Source organism: Mastigoproctus giganteus, chromosome 9 (genome assembly GCF_048544385.1).
Source record: "Mastigoproctus giganteus isolate SK-2022 chromosome 9, ASM4854438v1, whole genome shotgun sequence".
Classification (NCBI taxonomy): domain Eukaryota; kingdom Metazoa; phylum Arthropoda; class Arachnida; order Uropygi; family Thelyphonidae; genus Mastigoproctus; species Mastigoproctus giganteus.
Window position 1 is genome coordinate 57,545,803 of NC_143583.1, and position 15,042 is coordinate 57,560,844.

The 15,042-nt window shown below is 38.1% G+C and overlaps 1 protein-coding gene across 1 annotated transcript in view; it reads right to left on the reverse strand.

Moving 5' to 3' along the window:
• Positions 1 to 6,523: 6,523 nt before the first annotated feature.
• RpS27 (ribosomal protein S27) overlaps positions 6,524 to 15,042 on the reverse strand; it is a 63,048-nt gene continuing 54,529 nt past the window's right edge. The window contains exon 4 of the mRNA XM_090381772.1: positions 6,524 to 6,652. Coding sequence (XP_090237898.1) covers positions 6,624 to 6,652 — 29 coding nt within the window. The 3' untranslated portion in view covers positions 6,524 to 6,623. The remainder of the gene's footprint in view (positions 6,653 to 15,042) is intronic.

The following is a 15,042-nucleotide window of genomic DNA, read 5'->3' on the forward strand; positions in this document are numbered from 1 at the left end:
AACACATACGAACTTAGATAAACTATACATTCCAAATTTGGATTAACTGCATGAAAATCGATTACTTCCACACATCACTTAAGATAAAAACAAACGTACATAGACCTGGAAAGCGTTGAAACAAAAAAATATGATACAGAACTCTGCTACTGGGGTCTGCATTCATTGACGAAGTGATTACTGCTTCTCAATACCTATTAAGCAGGCCATATTTATGCACATACCATTGCACAATGCTGGGAGCAAAAGAGGGTTTAAAAAAGATAAAATAAATAAAAATTCCCATCTCCTATAAATGACACCATTGTATCTGCACGACCACAAAGATGGTGGGAATCAGGAATCACACTATCCCAGAAGAGAGAGTGCACTGCCAATATCATCGAGCTATGCTGTGCAGCTGCTGAAATTTCGATATTTGAAAATGGATATTTTTGGAAAAGACCTTTAGTTGAATAGCATACTGCATTTAATATGGTTTTAATTATCCTAATTATATACAGTAGCTTATTTTTCGATTTGGCACTTCACAATTTTCAGAGCCCTTTTTACTAATTTTATGAAAATCTAACAAGTAAATTTTAGAGTATATCACAGTAATTAACTGCAGTTTTAAACTAAATACTTTTTAGGTCCTAATAAAGTAAGTTTTTTGTATTCAGCTAAGCATTTACAAAGTCAAACGGCATTATTTAGAAATAAATTTTCTCTTTATATTCTGGGACAACAAAACGGTCGGTCAGAGTTCACAAGACAGACAGAATACAAGAAACAGCATTGTATTTAGCAGTCACAGGCTTGAACCCTGGTCACTCAAGGCACATGTACTTATGCACCCGTGCACCCGACCACTTGGCTACGGCAGCCTAACTGTTAGAAACATGATAGCTGTTTCACAGCCTGAGAATAAAGCTACGCCTTGCTTCCTGTGTCTGAATTCTTATACTGAATCCAGAAAAATCAAAATGTATGGTGTTTAGAATGAAAAACAAACCACTAAATATTGATTTAGACGTAACATACAAAGAAAAAGAACCTGAAAGGGTGAATGAAACCAAGCTTCTCGGAATCTGGCTGGATGATAAGCTAAGTTGGGCAAAACAAATGATAACCCTACGAAAAACTTCGTCACTAGCAGGAATACTTGCCAGGTTGTCTCCTCTTCTCAGACAAGTATTCCTTTCTTTAATTCAGCCGCACCTCACCTATGGATTCATCTCATGGGGTACTACGAGCCAAGAAAACCTTGCGAGAATCAACTCCATTCTCAATCGATGCATTCATTCAATTTTGGGCATTCCCTGGAATACATAGGTTAGTTTGAGATGCAAGTGAGACTCCTAAGCACCTACCAGCTATTGCAGAAAGCCAAGGCGATCCTTGTTTACAATGCTATGAAGACAGCAGACTTTCCTCCTCTTCAGATCCTTTTTCATAACCACAGATGAAGAAAAAATATCATACAATCTAAGAAATGAAGCCAACCTGAAGATCTTGCTTTAAGCCATAGGTCAGAAAAGTATAAAATAGAGGTGCTAAAACCTGGAACAAACTTCCTACAAAAATAAAAAAATGTCAATTCACTAAATCAATTAAGAAACTATTAATCGAACACATCACCAGGGATGTCTGATTCAAATTACCTTCCACTCAACTCCTGAATTTTAAAAACACCAACATGGAAATAATGTATAAATGTTAAAAGCAGTTGGCAAATAGTTTGTAAATTTCTGTGCGTGTATTTCATCATTTTTTTTCTCTCCTCATTTAATTGTAAAAAATGTTCACAATATTATAAGTAGTGATGCTTTTCGAAGTTTTCTGTAAAGAAATGTACGAAACACTCCAATTTATTTGTCTTTCCTGTTGAACATTACCTGTACAATTTTCAATTGTATATTCATCATTTTTAAGGGAACACCCCCTAAAGTCATTGGCTTGTGTTCTCTCTCCCTTATTTGCTGTTATCTCCCAAAAAAGTGTAACATAAAATAGGGATAAAAAATTACTATTATTAAATAGAAGAGGTGAAATACTATTTGCTAACGCAATCAGTACAGTGTGTGGTCAAAGATAAGTCATAATGCATTTGTATGAAAAAAATTCAAGGTTTCCCATGAGTTTAACTTAAACATAATGAGAAACCATGGTCGGGTTGCATCAGATATTTGGACTCATCTGACCAGCATGTTGTTGTTACTTGCAGCAATATGACTCATCTGTAGTAGAATCTTACCTGCCTATAGTGTTTATGAAGAATTTGTATTACACGAATGAAGCAACATTTAAAACCAAGGGTGGAATTAACTGGCATAACCGCTTATACGAAAAGCAAGAAACATCAGGTGTTACTGCATGAATAATAACAGGTTTACTGTGTGGGTCAGGATTTGGTTTGTAGGGTGGTGGTGATTGTCACGACACTGTCAATGCCATCAATTGTCTGAAAATTTTGCTGAACTCTTTCCAACACTAAGACGTAGAATTACGAAAAGCATAATACAGCAACAATAGTGTTCCCCTGCATTTCAGAAATTTTTGTCCAATGATTAAAGGCCATTCAGCTGTCCACAAAGTATCTGAACATAGCCAAATGATTATTCAGAGAATTTAAATTTAAAAAATGAAATAAGTTAAACTAAAAATAACTTACAATTTCAACATTTTAAATGGTGGAAGAGATATGGAATAAAAAACCTTTTTTCAAAATTTCAGTTAATTATATAAAGTATTTTGTGACTTCCTGCAGCAATTTAATACATGTTCTACTAATAGAGAAGTTTTCACCCACCAAGCCTGTTCTCATCTAAAACACACTTTGTAGACAAATGTACCAGGTAGGTGGTTATAAAATAAGTTTCCCTATTCAAGAGACCCTAGTGTCAAAAGTTAGAACTGTGAAAATCTGTGGGTATGTGATTTAGGATATGGAGAAGCGATTTGATTTGTAGAAGCAAAAAAAAAAAAAAAAAAAGTCCAAATTTCCACCACCAGGGGTAAAACAGCACTGCACAAATACAAGTCATTTACTTCAAGAAACACTGCTTACACAAATGATATCCTGTTAGATTTTGGTAAAACTGTTCTACCAAAATAATAGTAATGCTAATATCGGAAACTTAAAGATTTGCGTAAAGGACCTTCGACGTCAGTGGGGCTTCGAAAACTAATAGACATTTGAAGGGACCGGTGAGTTAGTTGCAATTCCAGGCAGGGGATGACCACATACTGGAACGGAGGTAGTTGATGAAATGACGGTTGCAATGGTTTCCATATCAGAATGCGAAACACTACCAGTCAGCAGTGCCAAGAGACTTGAACCTTCCTCGGTCTACTGTATGTAAAAGTACTTTGAACAATTTTATGCTGGTTCCTATACAAGATTCACATAGTGCAAAAACTAGTCTTGTGATCAGCAACAACAAACAGACTTTGCTCTATGATTTCTGGCTCATATGGAACTTGATGATACACGGGCTCGAATGATCTTGTGGTCTGATGAGGCACATTTCACTCTTAATGGGACAGTAAATGCACAAAATTACAGAATATGGGGAACTTCTCGTCCATCTTCTGTGCATGAAAGACCACTACAAAGAACATATGTTACTGTATGGTGTGGATTCACAGCAAGTTTATAGTTGGACTATTTTTCTTTGAAGAAAGAGTGTCTACACCTCATGGCCCGTAAGGTGTATAGTAACTAGCACGGTACTGCACTCTTCTAAGAGATCACATTATTCCTGCTCTGCAAGAAAGGCAATGCTTGGAGACCGTAGCGTTCATGCAAAATGGTGCCCCTTCCCACGTAGGAACTGCTCCGTTCAACATTTGGAAATTATTGCATCATTTCTAGACTTTCCGCAGTCCTGACCAGCCCAATCAACAGATCTCAATCCCTGTGATTTCTGGCTATGGGAATACCTGAAAGACAGTTTACTGTCGTGGCATACAGATGCTTGTCGAATTGAAAGTAAACATTAAACAGCATGTAGCCAACATCCCCAATGAGATGCTATGTTAAATTGTCACACGCAGTCTTTCATTTTCAGAATGTCATCTCAAGTGAAGGTAAGCACATAGAATATCTGTAGATTTCTAAGCTCTGATATTAAAATCTAATCCTAAGTTAAGTATTCCATCTCATATTTGCAGTGCCTCACCTGGTGGCAGAAATTTGAATTAATTTTTTTTTCTTCTACAAATTGCTTACCCATACCTTGAATGACATACCCACTGATTTTCACAGCACTGTCTCTAACAAATTTGACACTAGAGTCTCCTGAATAGGGAAACTTATTTTATACCCACATGGTACTTATTATTTATAAACCAATGTAGTACAAATTTTGCAAAAAAGTTTCTGGTTTGCTGTAGCAGGAATAAAGCTTTGTGGAAATGACCTTATTCAAAATGGTCACTGCTAATGATTATATACATTATACAGTGCAGTCTCATTTTCCAAAGCCCATATGTAGAATCCACTGCAGTCATATAGAAAGATATCCAGTTTCCCACAATGATTGGTTTAACCCCTCATGAAATTTCAGTAGTAAAAATATTCACCTAAAATGGATTTATCCTTTTAAAGGTAATCAACAAATATTCCCTTTGTATCCCACTTCCCAAAAAACCAGATCCATGGTAACTGATGATGCCCTTTCAAAATTTTCTTGTGGGGAGATTCTTCATGCCATTCTACCGACGGTTTGGTGTCCGGATCACATTTAATGAATCCAAATTTTTTGTGATTGCCCATTGGTTTGCAAAATTACCTGAATCCACAGAAAATTTTCATACAAACTGTTTTTGCTAGCATTATAATGTTCTTTTGTGAAATTGCGGGTTTTGGTAGACACAAAAAAAAAAAAAAAAAACACAATTATATGTATATAAACACACACTCACTGATCACTGAATTATGACCACATACCGTGTTGGGTCACTATTTGCACAGATAACAGCCACTATTCACCTAGGTATTGACTCCACCAGATGTCTGAAGACTTCCACTGGGATCTGCAGCCATTCTGACTGTAAGACTCCCCAGTATCGGAACAGATGGTTGCATCTCCATACCTCACTTCCTGCTCCAAAACATCCCACAGGTGTTCAATTATATCGAGGTGAGGCATTTTTGGAGGCCAGTCATTCACTGTGTTCCTCAAACCATTCACGCAGTGTAGGACTGATGATATGGCATATTATCGTCTTGGAAGATGGGAAAAATACATGGCAGGGTGCACACGGTCTTCTAAGAGCTGCCGGTAGGCTTCAGGAGTTCTAGTACTTACCAACAAAACATGCCCCATATTAAGCAACCATTGCCACCTGCCTGGATAGTGGGCACCATGGGTCCACAGACTCGCATTGCTTGCACCAAACACAAAGGTGTCCGTTGGCATGTTGCACTAGGCATTTGGACTCATGACCAGCACGTTTCCAGTCCTCCAGTGTCTGACCAGCATGTTGCTGCTACCACAGCAGTATGGGCCTGATGACCTGGTGCATCATCACCTTGGAAGATGGGAAAAAGGCAACGTGTCAGAGTGCATGTGGCCTCCTAAGAGCTGCTGGTAGATTTCACATACCATACACAATGGGTCCATAGACTTGCACCATACACGGAGTCCACTGGTGTGTTGCACCAGGTATTTGGACTCATCTGACCAGCATGTTGTTGATACCACAATACTCGTTGCTGATGACCAGGAGGAGAGGGTGTCTCTTGGGTCATCTACTGTGGAACCCTGTACATCTGGCAATAAACTGCGACCTGCCATTGAGCTAACAGTGTACTGCAGCTGTCATGAACCATTAGCATGCACCCTGCATAATACTTTACAGTTCTGCTGGTGGGAGGTTTGAACCATTTGACACCATTCTTTGTACACCCAAGCGACAGTGGGTCATGATCAACCGACAAAACATGCCGTTTCCAATATGGATGCACCTGACACACGAGCTCCCACAATCATGCCGTTTTGAAACTCCACGATTTCTTTACGTCACATAACTGCTACTTTATCAGTTTTATTTCCATGACTGCATGCAAGTTACCACTACTATCGTGTACAAAGCTGTTGGGCTTTTTATACTCTGAGCAACGTGACATAGTCCATTATAGATGGGATGGTCACAATACAGTAATCACTGAGAAATCTCTCTCTCTCTCTCTCTCACACACACACACACATACATACACACACACACCTGAAAATTCTGGTTTACGTGCGTGTCTGTAATTTATTATTTTTATAGTAGTCTCAAATAATGAAGTACATGGCCACAAACTTTTCAAATACTCCTCATATTACAACTTAATCTAATGTCGAGCCAACTAACAGCCTACTTACAAATGATTAAAATTTTCTCACTTCACATCATTATTGGGAACCATTTAACCCAATTTTGGTTTATGTGAGTGTGTGTGTAGTACTGCCAGGATTTAAGATAGGTTACAGAGTGTAACAGTCGTGTTCACTGTTCCTTGTACTGTGTGTATAAAAGAAATAGGTATCAAAACTTTTTAAAATGTAATAAAATTAGATTGTAAGATACACATTTAAACCAACAGGAATTTATTTTTGTGGCATTTATTTTTTTTTTGAAATTTTACTTCTTCAATGTTGCTTCTTCCTGAATGAACAACCTGAAACAGATGCACAGAATTAAACAAATTTGGAAAGCCTTTTGTTATAATAACATCAATAACATGCAAGAAAATCATTAATTTTGTTATACAAGATGTGGCAATAAAGTCTCCAGACTGATGCAATAAAAAGAACATCAAGTGAAGGAGCCAAAAATGGATTTTATTCAAAGTTTCCATTCTGAAAGTTTCTGAAAAGAGTAAAGGAAGGGATTCAAAGAGATTATGTTCAGTTTGGCAGTTACATTTTTCTTTATGTCAATATCCTGAAATTATTTCCTTTGAGGGAAGTTTTCACACTGAGAAAGAGAAAAGTCTGATGGTGCTAGATCAGGAAAGGAAGTATAGGGGGATGGTTGTTCTGTACAATGCCACATTTCTTCATAAACATCTTTACAAATACAGAATGGGCAGGGGCATTGTTGTGCAAGAAGAACCAGCTGCCTTCCTCTCCAAACTGATCTCACCAGAGAAATGCACTTCAATAGTCTCTGAAGCACTTGTATGTAGAACAAGGCACTGACTTCTCCCCTTTAGGTACAAATTCCTTGTGAATCACAGTTGCCTCACAAATTTTGCACAGACCTTCCCTCCTCCTAAATCTTTGTCCAGAACTTGAGAAATCAATCCATATTCATATCCAACTCATCAACTACCATTCTGAGGCGTCAAACAACAATCTTTCTACAATTTCCCAAACTTTTGCAACTCTGCCCTCACTTCAAGAGGTTGATGGGTGCCCACTTCTTGCATCATTGTGAACATCCTCATGTCCATCTATTCAGACACCAGTAAAACTTAACATTTCATCACCATAAACAGTTCTTATTTCTGTTGCAGATTTTCACAGTTTAAAATAAAATTTGATGTTTGTTGCCCAGTTGCAAAAATTGGGCCATGGAATGTTAATGCTACTAACCAGGGCTGTGAAAAGGTACTTGGGGGCCCCTGGTACGGAACATCCAATGCACCCTCCATTTGCACAGTCATACTACTAACAAAACTGGTTGTTACTTGCAGTAACAACCTACTGGATAATCTCTATATCACCATCAGTTGGAACTACTACACACCACCTCAGTTTATTTTCAAACTTATTAAACATGAATGCATCAGTCTAGGAATGTTATATTGCCACACACTGTACACAGCATTATTCTGCAAAAATGAAAATATAAAACAATATTAAACGAGCAAAGATTCCTATGGCTAAAGAATTTATTTCTAATTAAGCAAATGAATGATCTGTGATGCTTTCATTTTAAGGCTGTAATGTCTAATTATTTATATATAAATAGAACATTGTCCTATTAATCTACTCAAAAAAAAAAAAAAAAATAAGTTCATGCAGAACATTATAATTCAGCAAGACCCCCTAAGATTCTGGAGTTTACAACTAATCATTACCTGCAACAATCATGTGAGTTTTAAACAGTCAAACTCAGCTATGCCAGGCCTTCAGTCATGGACACCAGCATACTTTTGTAACAGAAGTCTGTGTGAAGCTGGAATCAGAAATGTATGAAGGGAAACATTCTACAGCTATTATAGTTCCAATTTATGTAAGAAAATGGAAAACAATTCTGTGCACAGCTTCATTAACCCACTTGCAATTGCACAAGAATTAACTGAATTCCAGCTATTTTGAGCTCTTTTTTACATTTATTAATCATTCTAGCCATGCAGCTGGAATTCAAAATAACTTGACAGTGCTTTCTATAATTTTTTTTGGACACTGAATTTTCCACTAGGGCTGCTGGAAATATTTGTTGGAATTTAAGTTGAACACTACATAAATGTTTAAGTCCTAATTTATTACTATTTTACTGTAACTCCCAACATTAAATTACTACTAAATTCAAATTTAAATATTTACAAAAACTTATTTTTTATATACAGTGGCAGACAAAAAAACTGCATCACCTTAAAAAAAAAAAAGTAACATTTGTAGTGAAACGTATAAGATATTGTTTGATTTGTCATTTTGTTTGTCGCAAAGCAAAAGTATTGCGTAAGATAACGATTCTATTGCATCAGACAGTAATTGCAAAGCACTGCTTCAGCCGTTTCTATAAATACGGCATTGGAAGAGTATACAGGCATACCTCGGTTAACGTTACCTCTGATAACGAAGCCTCAATATAACGAAGTCCGCAATTTCAAGCCCCATTTAACATAAAAAAAAATATTCCATTTTTGTTTAATCACCTGAAATCTAAACAAACTGAAGAAATTACGGAAACCTTTGGGGATTCTCGTGATTGGTTCGAGAAATTTAAAAAACGGGCCAGGATTCATAGTGTAAAATTAACAGGAGAAGCTGCAAGTGCAGATGTTGAAGCTGCAAATAAGTTTCCAGAAAAACTAAAGGAAATAATTAAACGTGAAAATTTTCCACCAAATTTGGTGTTCAATGTTGACGAAAGCGGTTTGTTCTGGAAACGGCTACCAACAAAAAGCTTCATTTCTATTGAAGAAAAATCGGCTGCTGGGTTCAAAGCAGCCAAAGACCGTTTAACGTTACTCTTTGGATCAAATGCCTCTGGCGATTATAAATTAAAATTGTTATTAGTTTACCATTCAGAAAATCCGAGGGCGTTAAAAGGTAACATAAAAATGAATTTACCTGTAATATGGAAAGCAAATAGAAAAGCGTGGGTTACCATGGAGTTATTTACTGATTGGTTTGTTAACCACTTTTGTCCTGGAGTAAAACGGTACTGTCAAAAGAAAAACAACTTTGAAGAAAAAGCTGTTTTGTTGTTAGACAATGCTCCGGGACATCCTACTGATCTTAACACGTTGGACACATGCATTCCTGTCAAAGTTGTGTTTCTTCCAGCAAACACAACTTCCCTGATTCAACCATTGGATCAGGGAGTAATAGCATCATTTAAAGCTTATAATCTGCGTCGAACTTTAAGCAATTTAACTGAACTAGAGGATAAAGAGGAAATAACAGTTAAAACCTTTTAGAAAAACTACACCATTAAAAACGCAATAGAAAGCATTGATAGTTCTTGGAAAGAAGTCACTAAGAAATGCTTAAATGGAGTTTGGCGCAAAATATGGCCAGAAGTTGTACCAGAAGAAGAAAATAACATCCAAGAATTAGAAATGAAGTTATCCAGATGGCTCAATCAAATAGGTTTCGAAAATGTCGATGAAGAGGATGTTAGAAATTTATTGAATGCAGAAGATGATGGTTTTTCAGTGGAAGATTTAGAAAGCCTTGTTAGCAACGAAGACAAAGATAATGAAGGCGAAGTTAAAGAAGTACCTGCCGAAAAAGTGTTAACAACCAAAGATTTAAAAAGGTGCTTAAATGATATTGAAAACGTTTTAAATTTTTTTAGTGAAAATGATCCTGACTTAGGAAGAAGTGTTATAGTTAAGCGATCAGCGTTAAATGCAATAACTCCGTATAGGCAATTGTTAAATGAAAGAGAAAAAAAGCATAAACAATCAACTTTAACCTCATATTTTAAAATGTGATTTCACTTTGTATGTAAGTTGACTGTTTATTTAATAAAACTTTTCTTTGTTCGAAAAAAAGCTTTTCATTTTCTTTATGTAGGAACGTATCCCTATTCTGGCCATAGTATTTTTACCTCTGAAAACGAAGTTTCGCTTAACGAAGTAATTTCGTGGAACGCATCCTATTCGTTAATCGAGGTATGCCTGTACATACTCATTAGTATCCTGTTTTGCAGAGGTGTAAGCATGGCTCCATATGTTCACAGTTGACATGAAGAAAAAAAGTGTAACTGTTGCTCTGTCCCAAGAAGGGTTTCCTACACGTGCTATCACTGATAAAATAGGTTGCCACCAGTCAACAATACCCAGGGTGCTAAAATTAAAGCATGAAACTAGTGATGTGAAGAGAAGACCTGGATCAGGCCATAAGAGAGTGACTACGCCTCCCCAAGATCGATATTTGAAATGGCTATGCCTTCATAATCACCATGCTAGTGCTCCTGATCTAAAACTGGACTTTGAGATAGCCTCTGGTGTTGAAACAAATATGAACTATCCAAAGACGGCTTCCGAAATGTGGTCTGCATGCTTATTGGTCCAAGAAGAAGCCTTTGTTAACCCAACAAACGAGGAAGAAGCAACTTGCTTGAGCTAAAATGCATGTTTCATGGACAAAAGAGCAATGGGACACCATCATCTTTTCTGACACCTGCAATGCTCGGATGGGAAGCGATAAGTCAGAAGACAAAAACTGGAGGCACACCATCCTGACTGCATAACGCAAAGGGGTGGGGCGAATCAAGTTTATTAATGGAATGGTGAATGCAGAAACCTACACTGCTATATTGGAGGAGTGTCAGAAACCCGTTATTATGGATCACCAAACAGACGTCTAAAATTGCATTTTTAAACAAGACTCAGCACCTTGTCATACAACAAAATTGGTTAAGTATTATGCTATTTAGATTTAAGGATGAGTTTGTCTTCTTGTCTCACAAGGCTGAAAACACACACCAATGTTTTCTCCCCTTAAGGTGCAGTCATACCTCAGAAATGGTGACATTAGTGTTGGACTGGCCCAGCAACAGTCTAGATTTGAACCCGACTGAAAATTGCTGGTACATAATGTCATCTAAAATTGCTCAGAAGAAGCCAACAAGTAAGATTCAGCTGCAGCAGAGCATTGTAAGGGTGTGGTACCACAAAATTGGGCAACCGTATATCCAGAAGCTGATTGACTCTATACCAGACCATTGCAGCTTGAGGAGGAACAACAAAACAGAGGATTTTGCTGATTTACAGTACATAATACCATTACGTTAACTTGTCATTTCAGTTTGTACACGTAAATGCAATAAAATGTATGTTTGTTTGTCATGATTTCCATTTGCATGATTTCTCATATTTCCATTAATTACACATTTTACCCTTTGGGAAGATATTTATGGCAATTAGATATATCAGGTGGAGCATTTTTATTGGATTTCATTCACAGAGATATATATCCCATCTAACAAATGCATTTCGAACATTTCTGCAACCCACATTATTTGCAAAATGCACAAGTGATGCAGTTTTTTTGTTTGCCACTGATGTACATTAATATCCTCTATATCTATTAATTTATTACACTGAAAATGAAAATTTTTTCAACAGAAATATAGCAGCCTGTATATTTTTAATGCTGATTTCGAACATAAAGCCCACTTTTCCCTAGCCCCCTCAGTTACTTCAGTATTCTAGTTTTCACATACTTAAATCTTAATCTGTTCATATTAGTTGGAATGCTGATTGAGAAGTTGTGCAGCCTGCAGTTCTCTAGACTATTCTACACCACCTGCTCCCCATACATCAGACAGATATATAAAGCAAATCACCTGGAAAGGTCAATCAGTTGGAATTATAAATGTGCGAGTTAACATTAACTCACACACTTATAATTCCTGGTGTTTTTATAGTTTATGTTAATTTTAGTTTAACATGCTTTTAAAATATCACACCAGCACATTAATTCATCAGACAGCATTTGTTGTGCAGTGATTACACAATTAAATCTTTTAGATGGCCTCTGGTGCTTAAAATTTGAATGCTATTCTACCTTTTTCCAACAGTTCCATTGGTTGAGTGTGAGAAGACAAGAGTGGTTATCAATGGGCACTGTTCTCCTTGGACTGCTGTTATTGGCAAAGCTCCCCAGCATGGTTTCAGTGCTGGGTGCATTGTCGTTTTCACTATTTATTTAATGATATTGATGAAGGCATATCAGACTTAAGTCACTAATCAAAGAATGCTACTGCAAAATATCTACAAAAATTAGGCAGAAGATGAGCTGAGTAGTGGCAACTGAAGTAGTTTAAAATGGATAAATACAAGTTACGGCATATGAGTAACAGTAATTGCAGAATATCATACCAACTATGTGATACTGCATTCAGATTAATGGAGAATGACAAAGACCTGGGTAATTATGCAGCTGGACAAAGTTCTCTGTACAATGCAGACTCTGCCAAGGAAATCCACGGCACCATTTAAAAAACTTAAATCGAGAAGGGATGGTTGCAGGATAGATATGTGGAAATTTGCCTTCAGGTAGCATTTTGTTGATTGTTATAACAAACATTCTGGTGTCGTGGCAGTGGATAGTTTGAATAAATTCAAGAGCTAAACAAATTATATTAGAGGGGATAAATATGTGATGTGGGAAGTTTTTTTTTTTTTTTTTTGGCAAATGTCAAATTTTGATTCCCAAAGAGAATGTAGCATCTACTGTACCTCTTTGATGACACTGCCTGCAACGTAGTTAGCAATTGATATACAGTCAAATCTCGTTACTACAAAGTTCAAGGGACCTAAATTTTCACGTTCTGCAATAATGAGGCCCCCCAAAAGTGTCAAAATTTTACTGTTTTTTTTTTTTGGTACATACATACTATACACTGATGAGCCAAAACAGCTCGTACCAGGCAAGGCATGGACGCTACAAGATTTCTAAATGTCGTGTGGTATCTGGTACTAACATGTAACTAGCAGATCCTTTTAAACTCCTGTAAGGTCTGTGGTTGAGATGACGCAGATTGGAGTTGCTGTTCCAACACAAACCACAGATACTCGATAGGATTGATATCTGGGGAATTTGTAAGCCAGGTAAATGACCTGGAAGTCCTCCTCATGTTCAGCAAACCAGTCTTGAACAATCCTGGCGGTGTGGCATGGTGCATTATCCTGCTGAAAGATGGCACTACCAGAGGGGAAGACCATTGCCATGAAAGAGTGTACCTGTTCAGCAATGATGTTTAGGTAGGTGGTAGATGCCAGAGTACCCAGCACATGGATGACTGGACCCAGAGTATTCCAGCAGAGCATTGCCCAAAGCACGACACCGCCACCAATGGCTTGTTTTCGTCCCATGGTTTATCCAGGTGCCATCACTTCCCAGGTAAACAACGCATACGTACCTGGCCGTCCACATGGTGCAACAGGAAACATGATTCATCAGACCAGATGACCTTCTTCCAATTACTCAAGGTCCAGCTTCGATGCTTGGGTGCCACTGTAGGTGCTGTTGCTGGTGAACAGTGATTAGCATGAGTTCTCTGAGTGGCCTGCGGCTATGCAGCCTCACTTTCAGCAGGGTTCGATGTACTGTGTGTTGCGACACATTACTCCTGTCACCAGCATTTCAATTACTGGCAAGTTGCACCACAGTCGCCCTTCTATTGCCATGTACCATCCGGGAGAGCCTTTGCTCACCTCTAGCATCGACAAGCTATGGTCGTCCAACTCCTGGCCGGCAGTTCGTGGGTCCCCCCCCCTCGGACCACTTCCGGTAGGTACCAAACACGGCTGATCGTGAGCACCCTGCCAGCTGTGCCGTTTCAAACATGCTCTGACACAGTTGTCTGGCCATTACAATTTGGCCTTTGTCAAACTCGCTTAAGTCCACTGCCTTTCCCACCTGAAGAACAAAAGTAACACTGATTAACAGAGCTTGGCACCAGGCGTCCTCATACTGTGTCCCGACCCACGCACGTGCCACAGTTCACTTGCAGTTGCTTCGATTTGCATAACGACGCGCTGGTCATAATGTTTTGACTCATCAGTGTATATCTAAGAATAATAATAACAAAAATAAATTAATTTAAATTAATAAAAAAATAAATAAAAACAAAAGCCTTATCTAACAATAGAGTAATAGAAATAAAACATTTTTTAAAGATTTTATTTTATTTGTAAGATCAACTAAGAAAAGAGCAATTAACGGAAATGAAAATATTGTACAATATACAGGGTGATTCACTACCAGTGTGGCAAACTTGCAGGTGTATGGGGCACAAAGACGAATTGGAATCACATAGCATTGCAGGGTCCGAAATGCCTTTGTCATGCGGTAGAGGACGTTGAACGGGAGGTCGCGTGAACAGCGATCCTGCTGGAAGTCAGCACTTGCGAACCGTTTCTGTTGAAGAAACCAAGTAGCAAAAGTCCTCCAGAGTGGATAATCCGCAGGCTCCAATGATCGGACGCGTTGCAGATGGTATGAACTCATTTGGTTTGTTGACAGTATCCTCCATACAGTGGATTGGGAAATACCCAATCATTGGCCTATCGCTCGAGTACTCTTACTCGGATTGCCTTCTGCAAGACGTAGGACATTCTCCTCATTGTCTGGCGTCCTCGTCATTCGCTCTCGATTCATGGTATCTCTCGTAAAACAACCAGTCTCACGTAACCTTCTGTGCACACGTGTGAAAATTGTATGAGGAGGAGCATGCATGTGCGGGAAACATTCCTGGTACAAGCGCAGAGCGGCGTGCCCGTTATAGTCTGCAGCTCCACATGCGAGGTGCATGTCGGCCAGTTCAACGTTTGAATACGTGTCCATCCTACTGCCTTGGGAACCGGTTCGCAAATGC